The sequence below is a fragment of the Talpa occidentalis genome, unplaced genomic scaffold (assembly GCF_014898055.3).
Source record: "Talpa occidentalis isolate TD23 unplaced genomic scaffold, MPIMG_talOcc4v2.1 talOcc4.13, whole genome shotgun sequence".
Lineage (NCBI taxonomy): Eukaryota > Metazoa > Chordata > Mammalia > Eulipotyphla > Talpidae > Talpa > Talpa occidentalis.
In genome coordinates, this window is record NW_023601322.1 from 50,871,633 (window position 1) to 50,890,151 (window position 18,519).

At 38.6% G+C, this 18,519-nt stretch overlaps 1 protein-coding gene across 7 annotated transcripts in view; it reads right to left on the reverse strand.

Moving 5' to 3' along the window:
- PIEZO2 (piezo type mechanosensitive ion channel component 2) overlaps positions 1-18,519 on the reverse strand; it is a 500,507-nt gene that overhangs the window by 390,223 nt on the left and 91,765 nt on the right. For all 7 annotated transcript variants that reach the window (XM_054694215.1, XM_054694221.1, XM_054694214.1 and 4 more), the window contains exon 2: positions 7,244-7,339. In XM_054694215.1, coding sequence (XP_054550190.1) covers positions 7,244-7,339 — 96 coding nt within the window. The remainder of the gene's footprint in view (positions 1-7,243; positions 7,340-18,519) is intronic.

The following is an 18,519-nucleotide window of genomic DNA, read 5'->3' on the forward strand; positions in this document are numbered from 1 at the left end:
AGGTTTACATCATCATAAATATTTTTTTTTTTACATTCCAGAATGGAGAGTCCATCCTTTCAATAGATAATTTTATTATTCTTTGGTTAAATGAATTAGTATACAGGAAGTATTAGAACGGGACCTGGTACATAGAAAACATGATATAAAAGTTTTGGCTGTCATTATGATTACTAACATCCTCATTTCAAGAACCACTTCAGATATTATATTGCTTCTTTGTTATGAGTCAAGTAGGTACTGCTTGGCAGCTTGCTGCTTTCTTGGCTGGATCTCTTGTAACAACATCCTACATCATATATCTCCACATATATTTATCATAGAAAGATGCTCCACTTATATTTGTCTTGTCATGTGAATCCGCCAAGGAGTTTTAATTCAAATAAGCTTTAATTGTCCTTATTTATAACAAAGAGTGACCTTCATACTGTTTTATACTAAATACTGTGTGTTTTCTCATTTTCCCCTAAAAGTGACATACCTAATTCAATCAACAGTTGTGCCCCTCCAAAAAAAAAAAAAATGTTTGAGTCGAAAATCTATAGAAGTTACTTTAAAAGTAGTTTTCCACCATTGACTCTATCAAAGACAAGCTCTTAAGACAACTGCAAAGGAGAATCTTGAGATCAGTCCAGAAAACTGTCAGCATCACTGGAATAGATAGGTACACGGTTTCCAAAAATGGCCTCTTCGAGAGGGTTGTCATTCAATGAGATGGAAAAGATCCAGTGTGTTTTTGATCGGCTGCTCCAGTGAAGAACCGTGTTTTCTTCCCTTTTATTCTCCACAAATCCAAGCAGAATGCTTTGTGTAGAGTAGTCTTTCAATTAATATTTGTTGAAAGATATACCAGTCACACTTAACACCATGTATATATAACATAAACATAGTTCATCAATCCACACCAATGCATATTAAAATATCTCCCTTAAATATACCAATATTATCAGTCTGGATCCTTGTATTCAAGACCTGGTAATCTATCAGTCAACAGGTATTTATTAAGTGACTCGGTTTCCCTCTTCCTTTGCAAATCCCCAGAGGACTGTGTTCTGTCAGGGGAATGAGTCAGAACAGCAAAGCAGCTAAGAGCGTGGCTCACCCACACAGCACCTGCCTGTCCAAGCGTTTGTTCTTCACCCATCTAGAACTCTGTCTGCATCTATAATGAGGATTTTTGATAATAGATTTTAATGAGGATAACAGCTTCCTTAAAAGATTATTGTGAGAATTAGATTAACTGATGTACAGAATAATAATATGTACACACTAGGCAGTATTCCTGGCTCTCTATTAATAGGTTGTTTACCCCAAATATTATTTAACAAGAAACCTTATAAACACATAATTCTCAGTTATTTAGAGAGCAGTAGGAAAAGTCCTGAAGGAAAGACTGCCTATGGTCAGATACATGAGATTTCTAACCTAGCTTGCTCTGATATTCAGAGTAATAATGTTGCATTTCAAATAATACCAAATTTATTATTATTGTTAACCAGTATATATTGAGCACTTACTGAGGCCTTCTTCCATATCTCCCGCTATACAAGCCTTTCTGCCAGTGAACTATATTCAATACATCAAAGGTATAGGGATTATATGATGTATCTGGTTAAGAAATATCTCATCACTTGGAAACCCTTAAGTAGCCTAAAGTTAATTATATACTAGTTAATAAATTTAATAAAAGCAGTCTCAATCCAAATGCAGAGCACAACGTAAAGTGGACAACAAGAAAACACTGATTTTTCTCCCTACAATATTCTATGCTTAAGTAAAATCCTACTGTTTTAAATAAAAGATCTTTATTTTTTCAATTACTCTTGATTCTCTGATCCCAAATAAATCTAAAATAACCTCAACAAAAAACTGTGAACCAGAGACACTCTTTGGGAGGGGGAAAGGAGGGATTAGGATCAAAATTGGGGTTGCAATTGTATGGGGAATATAAAAAGAAAAAGAAAAAAAAAGAAAAAAAATCTTAAATAACAAACCCCATGGATTATTTACCCGCAACTTCCGTCTCCAGAAGACTGGTATATACAATAAGTTATTCTTTTTTTTTTATTTTTATTATTTAAATTTTATTTTTATATTCCCCTTACAATTACACCCCCCTTATTTTGACCTCAAGCCCTCCTTTCCCTGCCCCCCACTCCCCATAGAGTGTCTCTGGTTCATAGTTGCTTGTTGATTTGGATATTTTCTTTCTTATAGTTATTCTTTTTCCTGGTCCCTTATTTAAGTTTTCTAGATTCCTGCTATGAGTGAGACCATCCGGTATTTTTCTTTTTCTTTCTGGCTTATTTTGCTGAATATGATCCCTTCCAGCGCCATCCATGTTGCTGCAAATTGCATGTGTTTATCTTTTTTGAATGCTGAGTAATATTCCATGGTATATATGTTCCACATCTTCTTGATCCAATCATCTATTTTTGGACATTTGGGCTGTTTTCAAAGCTTAGCTATTGTAAATGGTGCTGCTATAAACATAGGGGTGCAGGTGCTCTTTGGAATTGATATTTCTGTGTCCTTTGGGTAAATACCTAGGAGTGGAATTGCTGGATCATATGGAAGCTCTATGTTTAGTAGGTCCAGAAATCTCCACACAGCTCTCCATAGTGGTTGGACCAGTTTGCACTCCCACCAAAAGTGCAGGAGAGTTCCATTTTCTCCACATCCTCACCAACATTTGTTGTTGGTAGTTTTTTTAATATGTGCCATTCTCACTGGTGTGAGATGGTATCTCATTGTAGTTTTGATTTGCATTTCCCTGATTACAAGTGATGCTGAACATTTTTTCATATGCCTGTTGGCCATTTGCATTTCCTCTTCAGAGAAGTTTCTTTTTAGCTCTTCTGCCCATTTTTTGACTAGATTATTTTATTTGTTTTTGTTGAGTCTCATCAGCTAACTATACTACAAAGCCATAATCATCAAAACTGCATGGTATTGGAACAAGAACAGACACACAGAACAATGGAATCAAATAGAAAATCCAGAAATAAACCCACAGATTTATGGTCAACTAATCTTTGACAAAGATGCAAAGAATATGCTCTGGAGCCAAGGAAGTTTTTTCAATAAATGGTGCTGGGAAAACTGGGTCGCTACATGCAAAAGAATGAAGCTTGACTACTACTTAACACCATGCACAAAAATCAATTCAAAATGGATTAAAGAACTAGATATAAGACCTGAAACCATAAAATACATAGAAGGAAATATAGGCAAAACACTACATGATATGCACATCAAAGACATCTTTACAGACACATCACCCAAAGCAGTGATAGTGAAGGCAAAGATCAACAGCTGGGACTACATCAAATTAAAGAGCTTCTGCACAGAAAAAGAGACAGCGACAAAAACAAAGAGAAACCCCACCGACTGGGAGAAAATTTTTGCAAACAACACTAATGATAAAGGACTGATCACAAATTTTTTTTTTGGGGGGGACCCTCGCTGGTGGCCAGGGAATGAACTGGCGCTGCAGAGGTCTTGGGCAGCCTCTCAGCCCAGCGCTCAACTGCTGTGCCACCATGGGAGGCCCTATGCAATAAGTTTTTCTATGATGTTTGCTATAATGGAGATTTAGGTAAGCATAGGCTTATAACTGCATTGACAAATGATTTTAGAATGCTAAATTCTCAAAATAAATCCATTCCTTTCATAAATATTTACTGACTGTTTACTATACATCAAACACTGTTATGGATCCTGGAAACCTAGCAGTAAACAAAACAGCAACATCTTTGCCAACTTGAAGTTTACATATCAGATGGGAAAGAGATTTAGTCAATAAATCCATAGAAATGGAGCTCTGGTTTAGCTTCCAGTGAGGTATCAAACCCTAGTGGCAAACACATCTCATTCTCATTGAATTCTAGGGAGAATGGCATCTGTTTCCATTCATGGTTTCTTGTCACTTGCCTCATAGAGGATATAAAAGAGAATGTTGGAGAAGCTGAGAGTTGGAAATATGGAAAGAATTCCAAGTCAAGCAAGGGAGTGATGAGATCATGCTATGAAGTTGGGGGGCCGGGAGCAAATGATACACTAAATATGGCAAGTTACAGGTGCATATTCCCCATGCTGTATATATGTGAGCACTCATTAATGTGTAGAGAGAGACAGACAGGCAGACAGACCGAAAGTAAAGAGAGAAAGAGAGAATCACCCTTCCTGGAGCCAATTCAAAATCACTTCACTCAAGTGCTCTCAACATGGGAAAGAGAAAGGGGTCAATATTGGACCAAGGAGATGAAAGAGAATCACTTCTGGTGGATGGAGTGAACCCACCTGCCTGGGACTTACCGAAGAGCACACATCCGGAGAGGTTCATGCTAGCTCAGGGCAGGGGATGCTGAAGTGGGGAGGGGAAGAAGCACAAGGAGCTGTCCCAGGGAGGAGTCCCAGAAACCCTTGGGCACACATTGGCAGAGGGGAGAAGTTTTAGTTTAAATAATATTTTATAGTTTTAATTCTTACTCTGATAAGGGGACATGAAATAAACATCTGAGACTGATTAGATCACTAAAGTAACCAGGGGACATTTTTATCATCTAAGACTTAGCGGATGAGCCTGTGGATTACTTAGAATTTCACCAGCAGAGAGAGGTCAGGATTAGTCCCACAGAAACAGGAAGTCTGCATGGCCAGGATAGTCAAGCGCAGCTCTTGATGTGGATTGGTTACACACATAATTTCAGATAGGTTCAAACATTGAGAATAATGAAATAAGGTGGGCACTTCTAAAGAAGTGTATTTAAGTTAAATCTGAATTAGAGAAGTGGTCACCATTTGAAATCTGGGAAGAGACTGATAATACTATTTACCAATACACTTTCTTATCAATTGTGAGAAATGTATGTGAACACAAATTAGAAAATTTGAGTGCAACTGAACACAAGTCTCCCTGAAGAGCCACACCACAGTCACCAAGGTCTGCCATGGCTTGCATCTGCTCCACATCAGTTTTGATGTCCCTGACCACGCACCACAGAAATGCCCAGTGGGGAACATCTTAAAACACAGATTTTGGAAATTCCTACAGTAGGTGTCTCATGTGTTACAAAAAAAAAAAAAAAAAAAAAAAAAAGTATGTGAGACATACTTTCCTAGAGTTCCTGCATTTCCATAAACAACAAACAAATAAATGAGGTTATGTTGAATATCACTCGTGTTTCTTGGCACTAAAATACAGGAAAGAGGAAAATAAATAAGCATAACCTGCTTCAAGATAGTAAATGGACAGATGCCTGTGGGTTGCCCTTCCAGCTCAGCTCCTTTTCTCCTTTTAGGAGATCACCAACAGACAGTGTGCATCCACTGTGCTCTCTTAGTAAGCAGGCCCTGGAAATTGTGTTTTTCAGAATATTTATCTACACAGAGAGGAAAGCTTCTTGCTTTGATTTGATGTTTCCCTTATGAGCCTCCTGACAGTGTCAGCCCCTCGCGCTCCTGGACTGAGGAATGGGACTTAGTAAACACACTTTTGACAATCTCACCGACCCTACAGAGATTAGGGCATAGCTGATTAGTTTGAAAAGAGGACAGAGCCAGATGCTGTCACCTAAGTATGAAGGGGGATATCTCAGGTATCTGATTTCCAGATAAAACAATAAGGAGACACCTTAATATAAAACAATAGATAATTTAATTGAATGTACACAAATACTCATTTTAAAGCACTTTATTCTAAATGTGTATGGAATCTTCTCTCTGTAAAATGAGCCCACGACATGAAATAGGAGCTTCCTGTAGGTCATTATCTTAGTTCTGAGGCCAGGGATGATTCTGTTTAAATGTATTTGTTTGTGTTGAACTCTAGGAATGCGGGTAGGATGGGTGAGATCCCATAGACAACACATTTTTGGTTTGATGAGTATCCATATAAACTCACATTTTTCTAGTCTTTCTTAAGTTTGTGGACTAAGGACTTAAGTGACTTGGAGGAACTATTGTTTAGATTCTTCTGGAGGCAGGAAAATTAACATATCATCTGCAGTCCTAACTATTTGGATGAGAGAAGGTGACAGGCACTATAATTTAATAGTTAATGGGATGAATGGGGCAGACAGAGTCATTGTTTGGGCTCTATGTACACCAGGTCTTTACTTCTTTTCCTGAAGAATCCATCATTGAGAAGGAATCACCACCAGAAGTTAGAGTGTCCACAGAGGGCTTTCCCAGGCCTCTGCAGGTTGGGCAAACACAACTTCCTTTCCCTTTCATGTAACACATGGTCAGCATACTCCATGAAGGAATTTGGCATATCTTTTATTTCCCGCAATAGTATTGTTTTGAAAAACAACTTGTTAAATTTTTCTGAATGTGGTTTAATTTTAATACTCGTAGAAGTCCACGGAATTCAAATATATGTATGTATATGTATATTTATAAACCAGACCATGCTTTCTAATTAGAGTCTCAGAAAACCTAGTAACTCTTCCTTTCTATGGCTTCAGGCTATTATAAAACAATGCATAAGAGATCTGTATTTTGCTTTAACATGCTGGAGAAACTATCCTTCAGATGCAAATTACTCCCTTTCCAGAGTGGATTAAGGCACATGTGTAAGAGATCTCAACTGATTTACAAACCAGATATGCTTGGGATCCAGCTTCTTACCAAGTTCTCCTAACTATATGGCTGAGAAACAACACACTGCTCCATCTCTTTTCCACTTACAACATTCTCCCCCAATTGGAATCAATCAATAATATGCAATGCATGAGCCAATGTTGTCACATCATCTACCTTATTTTATCGATCCTACACTGAGTTTTCTGAGCATTAACAAATGAAATCATTCCAGAAATACTATAAACCCATTAAGAAATACCTAACAAGAATCTAGTATGGGGAGATGAGCTGTGTAAGTGAAGAGACCATGTAGAGTAAAACTTCAATGTCATTGATAGTTCTTGGAGACAGCAACTTTAAACAAAATTACAAATAAGAAAACCACGTTCTCAAATAACATGTTTTCACTCAAGGTCAGCCAGGACTCTTTCTTCTCATCAAAGTTATAAGAATCAATTTTGACCAAGATACCATTATTCGGGGATATGCTATATCTCCAACAGGTTCACACCATCCTAGTTGCAATGGTTCAAGTGTTTGACATCTGCTCCCCACTGGAGCAGGAAGCTGCAAAGATGACATCTCTTACATCAGATAATGAAAAGAGGGAGGCCAGAAAAATGCATTCATGCTATGGTAAACAAATGTCTCTTACCTTGCATCGTCACTTTTGTTGGTTCTGAGAACAGAGGAATGAGCAAGAGGTAGATGAGGTAGACAAAGGAGAGTCCATTGTATCTGAATGCACATGCTGTGTTTGGAAAAGAAAGGAAAGAACACATTAAATAACAGCAAGCTGACAGGACCACAGTATACACAAATGTTACATCAGATATGGCTGAGATGGACACATCACTGCCTAAATAGACATGCCAGTTACAAATGAAGACTGTTCTTCATTATGCTTTTTATTAATTAATTAATTAATTTTACATTATTCTTCATTGTTTACAATGTATACTTTCTCATCTTGGTTATAGTCCCCATGAAATTCTCACCACCAATTCACCCATATACCATCACTGTAGTCTCTTGTGCTCTTCCCACCCCTGGTTTGACCCTACTCCCTCCTCTGCAAAAAGTCTTCAGTTTAGAGTTGCCTGTTGATTTTGATTTTTACTTTATTATTATTACTTTTTTCCCTTATCCCTTATTTGGACCCACTGCATTCCTCCTATAAGTAAAATCATCCAGTATTTTTCTCTTTTTTTCTAGCTTATTTCACTGAGCATAATCCCTTCCAGCTCTATCCATATTGCTGTGAATGCCATGAGTTTATCTTTTTGATTGCTGTGTAATATTCCATTATGTATATATACCACATCTTCTTGATCTAGTCATCTATTTTGGGGTATTTGGGTTGTTTCCATAGCTTACTTATTGTAAATAACACTGCAATAAACATAGGGGTACAGGTATCCTTTTGAATTAATGTTTTTGAGTCCTTTGGGTAGATACCTAGGAGTAGAATCTCTGGATCACATGGAAGCTCCATTTTCAGCATTTTTGAGGAACCTCCACACAGCTTTCCATAGTGGGTGGACAGTCTGCATTCCCACCTGCAGTGTGGGAGCATTCCTTTTTCTCTACATCCTCGCCAAAATTTTTTGTAGCTAGTTTTTTTTTTTTTTTTTTTGATATGTGCCATTCTCACTGGTATGAGAAGGTATCTTGTGGTTTTGATTTGCATTTTCCTGATTATGAGGGATGTAGAACATTTTTTCATATGCTTGTTATCCATTTGCATTTCCTCGTTGGAGACATGCTTTTTAGCTCTTCTCCCAGTTTTTGACTGGGTTGTTAACTTTGTTTTTGTTGAGCTTCATCAGCTCTTTGTAGATCTTTGTAATCAGCCCCTTATCATTAGTATTGTGTGCAAAAATTTTCTCCCAATCAGCAGGGTGTCTCATTGTTTTGGTTGATGTCTCTTTTGCTTTACAGAAGCTCTTTAATTTGATGTAGTCCCAGCTGTTTATCCTTTCCTTCATGATCTTTGCTTGGGGTAATGTGCCCTTAAAGATGTTGCTAGTTGTATATTGTGAAGTGTTTCACCTATTTTTCTTCTATATATTTTATGGTTTCAGGTGTTATATCTAATTCTTTAATCAATTTTGAGTTGTTTTTTGTGCATGGTGTGAGGCATGCACATTTTTCTTTTCATATAGCAGCCCAGTTTTCCCATCACCATTTATTGAACAAACTTTCTTTGTTCCATTGCATATTCTTTGCTCCTTTGATGAAGATTAGTTTTCCATAAATTTGCAGGTTTATTTCTGGGTTTTCTATTCAATTCCATTGGTCGGTGTGTCTGTTTTTGTTCCAGTACCATGCAGTTTTGATTATTATGGCTCTGTAGTATAGTTTAAAGTCTGGGACTGTGTACCTTCATTCTCTTCCTTTTTAGTCAGAAGGGTTTTGACTATTCTGGGGTTTTGTGGTCCCATGTACTAACAAATGGAAAATTAAAATACATCATCCCTGTTCTTAATTTTTTTAAAGGTTTATTTATGTATGCATACAAGAGCTGTGGAAAGGCCAGAGATGTGTGTGTGTGTGTGTGTGTGTGTGTGTGAGAGAGAGAGAGAGAGAGGATCCGCCAGAGACAGATTGGGGAACAGAACAGGCTGATCAACTGAAATACACTCCTGACGGGAGCAGCAGGTGAGACAGCAGAAGACTACTGCACCATGTGGGTTGCACCTTGGCCAGCCAGGGATTGAACTTGTGCTACAAAGGATGCAGATAGCTTCATATCGTTGCGTCTTAACCTCTTGCGCCACCAGGGAAGAACCTGCTCTTAATTTTTAACCAGGAAAGCAATACAAAATGAAAGCAGGTTATCATTAAGTCTTAAATTAACCTGGGTAGATTCAAGTCACTATGGAAATACAAAGGGTGACATACTCACTGAGGGTTTGAAATGGTCAAGTAAGGCTTTCAATGGATTGATGACATTGAAGAGAAATAAAAATATTTGTTCTATTCTCTAGGGCAGGCTTTTATACAAATTTATATTTGTATATATTTGTATTAGATTTGCTTATTTTATAAATATATTCAAGCTCAAAGGAACTCACCCACATACTTGAATTCCCCTGACTGGGATTTGATTCAGTTAGACTTGAGTTCAAGTCAGCCTGTCTCGCAAGTCTATGTTCTTTTGTTTGTCTGACTCATCTTAAATATAGGCAGAATTCCAGAGATGTGTCTCAGTGGTTTCCTTAACTTTCCCCATTTCCTCATTCTTGAAATGGGTATCAAAGTGTTTCTAACTTATAGAATTACTATGATGAATTAATGTAGTAATTCATTTAGAACATTTGTGTTCTTATTCACAGCCAGTCCTAAAAAAAACATGAGCAATTATTGCAAGCACCCTCATATTAAGGAGAAGAAAGTGTATAGCATTACAAAAAGAAAGAAAATGAGTACATTATATCAATTAACAAACATTTATTGGTTAAATAAAGGAGGCTAAAAGTGAGGAGTAAGTATGAATTGTGGGTTGAGGAGATTGGTTTAACAGACATTATAGAACAGAGAAATGTTGGAATGAGGTTAGGGGAGAAGAAGAGGGCATGCGGATCCAGAGCTGACTTGTTAGAAAATGGCTAAGAAAACAAAAGAAAATGACAACTCACTGGCAAATTTGATAGGAAAAAATATCTTGTAAAGATTAATTTGACAATTGTACATGAGCGAGATTGGTGGGAGTGAATCTTGGTTGCTGTGGTGATTGGGGTATAAATGAAGACTCAGATGGTATGGTAACCACAGGTATTTACTTTTTAAAATAAATGTAGAGAAGTATGAAGAGAAATTAAACAAAAGTGACTCCAAGGCCTACAACCCAGAGAAGGATATGTATAACTGCCTTGGAGGAAAGGAAGATGTTTAAGAAGGAAATTGTAAGTTTACTTTTATACACATACATGGGATCAGATCATGGAATTTAGATTGGATGGGAATTTTTGGTAGACAGTATGGACAGCATTGCTGCTTAATAACTCTAGAGGGGAAAAGAGGTGAGTCCTGAACAAAGGGGTTCACAGAAATGGCAAGAAATAGCAAACTCTCCAAAGGCAAGAACAAAGAAAAGTGCTAAAGATGGAGGCACCTGTCCTGGCTATTGCTTAAGTTTGGTGCTGGGGATGAAAGAAATCTGGCAAGTATGAAAGAAAATGCAGCAGAAAATTTAGAAAGAATGAGAAAACCCAAGAAGTTCAGTTCCACAAGAGGAAAAGTTTCCAAGAAAGTTCACTGCAACAGAGAAATGGATGTGTTATTTGATCATCAGTAAGGAAGTCCTCAAAAACCTGAAACCAAAAAGATTTCAGCCCAAAGAAAGGACGAGAGCAGACACATGGGGAGACATAAGGAGCACAGTCATGACTAGGAAATAGGAAACACAAAGTGAAGTCAATGGGTCAAGAAACCATAAGGAGGGAGAAGGGGGAGGCATGGAGTGGCGAGACCTGGGTGGTCCTAGTCACAGAATGTGAGGGCCCTGGGACCACCAGACAGCCCAGTGTGGGATGCTCATTGGGTTTACAAGGCTGGATGGAGAGGCACAAGTCCAGAGACAGAATTGGGACAAATAGGAGCATACACAGCCATGGGCCCCCTATTTCCAGTGACTGATTCTGAAAGCCTACAATGAAAGAAGTAAATGGAGTGCAATATGGGATGGTGAGATAGGTGAGGATGGAATGGATGAGAAAGTGCTTTTTCACCCCAAAGGGGGTTGTGAACAAATATATAGCTTTGATACCACCATCTACATTCCCAACCTCGTGGAAAGGTCCCGCACAAAAAGAAACTCCTATACTATATATTAGACTGTCAGGAAAACATAGAAGAATATATGTTTGAACTGTTTTTCCAGTTCTGCTTGCTATTTCTTATCCAGTGTTGATGTTTCAAATATCCAAATATCAAATAAATTAGGTTAGTCATTCAGTCAACAATTATTTCTTTTTGTTAAAGATTCATTTATTTATGCATACAAGAGCTGGGGTACAGGCCAGAGGTGTAGGGAGTGAGAGGATTCACCAATGACAGAACAGGGAACAGAACAGGCAGACTGACCGAAGTGCACTACTGAGGGGAGTGGCGGGCAAGTCAGGAGAGGTCTGCTGCACCATGTAGGTTGCTCCCTTGATGGCTGGGAATCAAACTCGTGCTGCAATGGCTGCAGATTACTTCAAAGTTTGCGTCTTAACACTTGTGCCACCATAGTGGCCCAACAATTATTTCTTATGACACACATGTACCATGCATCAGATTCCACTCTAAGTGTTGGGGACACATCAAAGAACACACATCACTTATTGCCTCAGGGAGCTAATATTTTGGTGGCAAGACACATGAACAAAGATCACAATATAACAGTGATCACATACAAATGTTATGGTACTCTGGAAGGTAAATGTCAGAAAAACAAGAAGTCAGCAGGTGGCAAAGGGGTGAAAGGCAGTGCTATCAAGCTATTGCCAGCCACTGTGGCACAAGTTCGATCCTTGGTCAGGGAGCTAATCCACATGGCACAGCAGACCTCTCTTGCCTTCCCTATTTCTCCCCTCAACAATGTATGTCAGAATATCTGCCTGTTCTGCTCCTCACTCTGTCTCTGGTGAATCCTTTTACCCCCTCACACCTCTGGCCTACGCCCGCCCCAGTTCAGGTATGCATAAATATATTTAAAAAAATAAATCTTTATTTATTTATTTGTTTGTTTGTTTATTTATTTATACAAGCACTGGGTACAGTCAGAAGCGCGGGAGGGTGAGAGAATTCACCAGAGCCAGAGCAGGGAGCAGAGCAGGCAGAAGGACCGAAGTACACTGCTGAGGGGAGCAGTGGGCGGCAGGAGAGGTCTGCGCGCCATGTGGGACCCTCCTCCAGTGGCCGGGGAGCAACCGGGGATTGAACCAGCGCTGCAGAGGCTGTGGGCAGCTTTGCAACCCAGCGCTCAACCGCTGCGCCACTGGGGAGGCCCTAAAAAAATAAATCTTAAAAAAAAAAGTCATCAGCAGGAAAAGGGAGAGCGGGAACGCTGAGTGGGGAAGGCTGGCTGCGCACTCACTAGGTGCACTGAAGATAGGCCTCCATGAGAAGGTGAGATCTGAGCCAGGAGGTAAGTAAGGTGGGTGAGTGAGCTGACCCAGCCAACTCCTGGACAAGTGGGCCAAGTGGAATAAGTGTCTAAAACCCCACACCCTGGAGCAGAACCATGATTATCCTTTTGGACTTACCCAGAGCAGCGTATGGAGGCCCAGTGTGCCAGGAGGCCTGTGTTGGGCTGGGTCGTGTGGAACCTGCAAGGGTCACTCCAAGTGGTCAGTTGAGCGATGGTTCTCATGCTCAGTACCAGAGCACAGACCGCTCCCTGTGTCTGCTACTGTACTACCCAGAAATATGCATCCTGCATTCCATACTACTCTCCAGCTAAGCAGCTGGCATCTTCCCCTACCTGCTAAGCAGCTGGCATCTTCCCCTTCCTACTTCCTGCCTCCTTGCCTTGGCAGGCACCAGTCCCTCTGATAAGCACACCCAGGCTTCCTCCAGCAGAATATTCTTTTTTTTAAATAAAGATTTATTTATTTAGTTAGTTAGTTAGTTATGCATAGAAGAACTGGGTATAGGTCAGAGGTACGGGGGATGAGAGGATTCACTGGAGACAGAGTGGGGAACAGGACAGGCAGATCGACAGAAATACACTGCTGAGGGGAGCAGCGGATGAGGCAGGAGAGGTCTGCTGTGCCATGTGGGTTAACTCTCCTGGCCGGGGATTGAACTCAGGCCATAGAGGTGATAGCGCTGAGACTTAACCCCTAGGCCACCAGGAAGGCCCCAGCAACATATACCTACACAGCTCACCATTTCCTCTTCCGGGAGGTTGTTCATGACCCCAACCTTCCCCCAAAGGAGGAAGGTTTCATGCCTTGGTGCCTCTTCTAGGACACTTCCCAGGTGGCCTCAGTGGATGTGTTTGCATGTCTGCAACTATCTTTGTCTTCTCTAGTGCCATTTGTTGTTTCAGTTCATGGAAAGTGCTCACAAAAGGAATGAGAATGGAATGAATGAATAAAAAGGAGTGAAGAATACTTAAGGCGTCTAAGAAGGAAACACTGGAAATCCGAAAGTATAGCGTTTCTGTTGGCATGACAATTGACATTGCCCAAAATAAACACACAATCAAGTAGAACTAGTGAGTCACTTACAGCAAAGAGAAGACAATAAAGGCTTCAGGGCACCACTTAGGGGCTTCGCTGCTGGCTACCACTAGGTCCCCCCCTTTAGTCCCCCTGAGGAAGCCAGCTGCCAGGCTGTAAGCTCTCCTTGAGGTACAAGTGCAAGGAACTGAGGTCTCTAACCAGTAGCCAGTCCTTGCCAGTCAACAGCCACAGGAGTGGGCTTGGAGGAGGGCCTCCTGAGCTGCTGCCTGACAGACATCCTGACTATAGACTTGTGGAGAGGCTGAGCCACAACTGGATCACTCCCAGAATCTCTGAGACAGTGTTTGATGCTCTAGACTGCTAATAGTTTGGAAAGTTTGCATGCGGTATTAAATTAGTAATACTAATACTCAAACATTAAAAAAAAAGACCTAATAAGGCCACCTCTAATAATCCAACCCCATTTCTCCTGATCTGAAATTTCCCTTTTGATTGACAATAGCAGCCAAATTTCTAAACTCTCTGCTTTAGTTTTATAGATGTGACGTTGTTAATAGAAGAACAGCTAAATCCATGACCTGCTTTGGCATCTGGATTATTTTGGGTCAAAGACAAGTTGGATCCAGAAAACTCAGGAAAGTTCCCCTTTACTTTCCCCTTTAACTGCCTAAAAAAAAAAAAAGATAGGGTATGTGAGCCAGAAAAGAGCTCTTATCAAAGATAAATTTTTACATCAGGAAGACTTATCTGCTCTGTCTGGCAAACATGTTGTTTACCAAGCATCTGTTCTTCATCTTCCTGTGAATTGACTTCCTCCCCTTTGAAGTCCCAGACCCCTGCCACTTTTCCTTAGTGCATGATGACAATAAGCCCCAACAACTTGACTATCTTTTGGGTCTCAAGGAAAAATAACTTTTCTCCTTTTCTTTTGTCCTTTATTATAGTCGTAGGCAAGAAACTAGAAGTGTAGAAGCAAAATTTTATTTCCTCTCCTACACCAACTACCAGGAGTTACTCAGGCTTAGGGGACTTTAAATGCCATATTTAAGTTAGATGCCCCATCAAGGGCATATATGCCTTTGAACTTGTCAGTAAGGGATACTGCAGTGAAAAAAGCTTTAGAAGGCAAATAATAATTGCTTCTTTATCAAAGCATGATGATGCCTTTGTTCTGGACACTTAGAGACACATTCATTATTTTCCTAGTAAACTATCATATTCCAGCTTGTGCCTGACACCTTTTAGGGCCATCGAGTCTCCTGGACCTCTGTCCTCTGCCTTAAGAATTTTACTGTTGTAGACCAAGATGTTCAAAGGAAAAAGATTCTTTGCTTTAGCTAAGAATGCACTGTATAGTTTACACTATTCCTGCCTGGTTCAACCATCTAAATTACATGGAAGTGTCCCCAAAGATGACAAAAATTAACAATAATTCCCAAAACAAGAGATTTTCGCAGGCTTAGAGAACTTAGAATTGCAAATTGTGAGATGACAAGTTATCAAGTGAAGTACTTTATAAACATTAACACTGCCATTTGAATTGTATACAATTGGACTCAGCTCATTAACACATTTTATTTTCTAAAGATGGAAGTTGGCACGGTTTTGGAAAAACATGCCAAGCAAAAAAAAAATGATGGATTTGACTTTGACAGCCTATAATTTATCAATATTGAATGGGGAAAAATATTTTGCAAGTATGAAAATTTCTAAGATGGCCATATAACATTTATAAAGACAGGTGTGTCACAATAATGTATAATAATTTTCCATTTACATGATACGATCACAGAAAAGTTCATACACACTTTAACTGACCCTTCCCTAATAGTTGAAGGTAATAATTTTAGAATATGTTATTAAAGTTAAGTGCTCTCAGAGCTCAATTTTTAGCAACATGTGTCCTCTTACTTCCTTCAGACCCTTTAGCAAGGCTGAACAGCATCTCTCTATTAATGGCCTGGGAGACAGCGGCTTAAATGTTCAGAATCTCCATTTCAACTAAGTACATTCTAAATGCCCTTTATTGCCTCAAGAAGCTTTGTTTATTTTAACAGTTGCCAAAGCAGTAGATACACATTATTCATTATAAGCAACTTCTAAATACCAAATGACAAAGTAGTTCTGTCCCTTCAGCGATTCTAGATATTATTTGTTTGTTTATATTAATAATATCTTTCCTTTTGTATTCTGAAGCAATCAATTATTTTAAAGGGATAACCTCTCAAAATTTTGATAAATTTATTATAAAAAACAAAAACAGCAGAAACAGCTGCAAAGCATTATCAGTGGGGCAGGAAAAATTAAACAATTGTAGATTTTTTCCTAAGGAAGTAAAGTTATCAAAGAAATGACAGACAGGTAGAAGGCTTTTATGTTATCTGATTCACTGCCTAGTTGTATTGAGGGCTTTCCTCCATTATATACTCCTGTGTTTTACATTAGTTATAATTGAGTCTCAGTCAGTGATGCTTCAAAACAGCCAAAAGCCAACACATGAATTCTCTCTTCCCTTTCCCTACATCTCTGACTTCCACATCCATGAGAGATCTTGTCCTTCATGCTGTCTTCACAAATTACAAAAATTATTTTTTTAAGAAGTTGAAACCACAGAATTTCTCCACTACTTTTCAGATGGCAAGGCATGCTTACACACTTGCTCTTATGCAGCACCTGCACTATATTCTTCATGCATGTTATAAAAATATCTGTGAATTATGCCACGAAAGACTAAAAGAAATATTTTTCAAGGAAAAAATTTTGTGCTATCACATTTAAAATTAGTCTTTATATTTTAACATTACATATTTATCCAGAGATGTAGGAAAGCTGACTCTGATCCAGCAAGTAGGTCAGCACAAGGTAGAATATATCTGTCATGCATTTCTTATATTTCAAGAAAGAGAAACATCTCACCATAAAAACAAACAAGCAAAAAAAGATTTATGTAACATGTGGAGGGATTAACTAATGCCATGGCGATCATTATTTTGCAATACCAAAGTGTGTCCAAATAACAAATTGTACATCTTTAACATATTGTGAAATCTAAATTATGTTTCCAAAAAGTCCAAAGAAACAGAAGAAATAGAGATATTCTATTGCACATTAATTTCATTAAAGATGTTGAGTAAAATAATTTTAGAGTAAAAGCCTCAAGTTGAAGAAGACATAGAGTCAAATTATATTAGCAGAAAATCATCACCACTGTTCAGTTTACTATTTTTTTTAAGCCAATCTAAAATATAAATCAGGCAAAAGTGTCTTGCGTAGAGAGGATCCGAGCCTTTGTTCTCAGTTTTCTACTTCTCCCAAACAACATAAGCTACTCTGTATAAAATGTGAGTTTAACCAGATTATCACTAAAATCTTAGATCGATATTTCTGGTGATTTGAAAAATCCATCGCATTTTTAATTACAACAAAAGATAGGGTTCTGTTTCTAAATTCAATTACATATATATTTCAATTATATAGATATACATTTTCTATACATATATATCAGATAAAATATTACTAACAGTAATATTTAAACAGGTTTTCTAAACTTATCCTGATTGATTATAGAATGTGTCTGAAATAAATGTGAAAGAAAGTATACAGAAAGGAAAAAGTGTTTTTTCCTTCTTTAAAAATCTTTTAATATTTTATTCACCACTTTATAAGTTTACCTATAGAAAGTTGTATTTAAAATAGAAATCCTCATGCTCGAGTTTGGCTGCTTATGCACCATTAAGTATTCTCTGACAAATCTGGAAAGTCTCTCTTCTGTTTATGTCGATGTCTGTATCTTTAAACTATTAGGTTGACTACTGAACTTGATGGTTTATACATCAAAAATGGCCAAATATTAACAAGTTGATATGACTTAACCAGAAATAAGTTGGGATGGATTGCAGTCCTGTATTACAAGTGGAAAACAAAATTTTCATTTTCAAAAATAAGAGAAATCATCTGCATTCTTCAAGTGCCTCCCACATGCTCATCCCTAAGCAGGTTAACCTTGAGAATACGTTTGGAGATTCTAACATGTTTGGAGGGAGCAGCTACTCCTATACCCTTGACCAAAAAGCACGTCTCATTCTGGGAAGGCCTCCTCTTCCACGGAGCACACAGCTTCAGGAGAGACATGCGTAGAATGGTGAAGGCAGAATGGGACTCCTGCCTTGCCAGCCACATCAACTGACCAACCCTGGCGATCAGGAGTGACAGACGTCACAGCCAGATGGCCCTCACATCCTCCCTAAGCGATCTGAGACAGCTACGGAAGAAAGGAGGATGGCGAGAGGAGAATATCAATGTCTATGGATGTGTATTTGTAGATTTCATGTAAGCAACAATGGCTTTTTAATAACAGGAATAATTTATAGCCTGTCACAGTTTCCCTTTTTCAAAACTTAGTAAAATTAGATTTTTCGGGTAGATTTTCACTGTAGGTTTTAAAATATCCTGTATTATTTTTGGCAGTACCCTCCCTGGTTGGATTTGTGCTTTAGCATTCATCAAACTGTAATGAAGTAATTTTTCTTCCATCTCAGCACATGATGCTGCCTAACACTGTATCTTATTTAACAACTAATATGGCTGAAAATTGATTTTAAATGACTGTTTGTATGTTGGTAAATTTACTTTGAAAGACTGCCTGATTTTCTTTGGAACACCCTGGCATGTAGGAAGCTATCACTTTTGCCTTTAAATAGAAGGAATGTAGGGGGACCAAATAAGGGATCAGGAAAAAAAAAGGAAAATACTA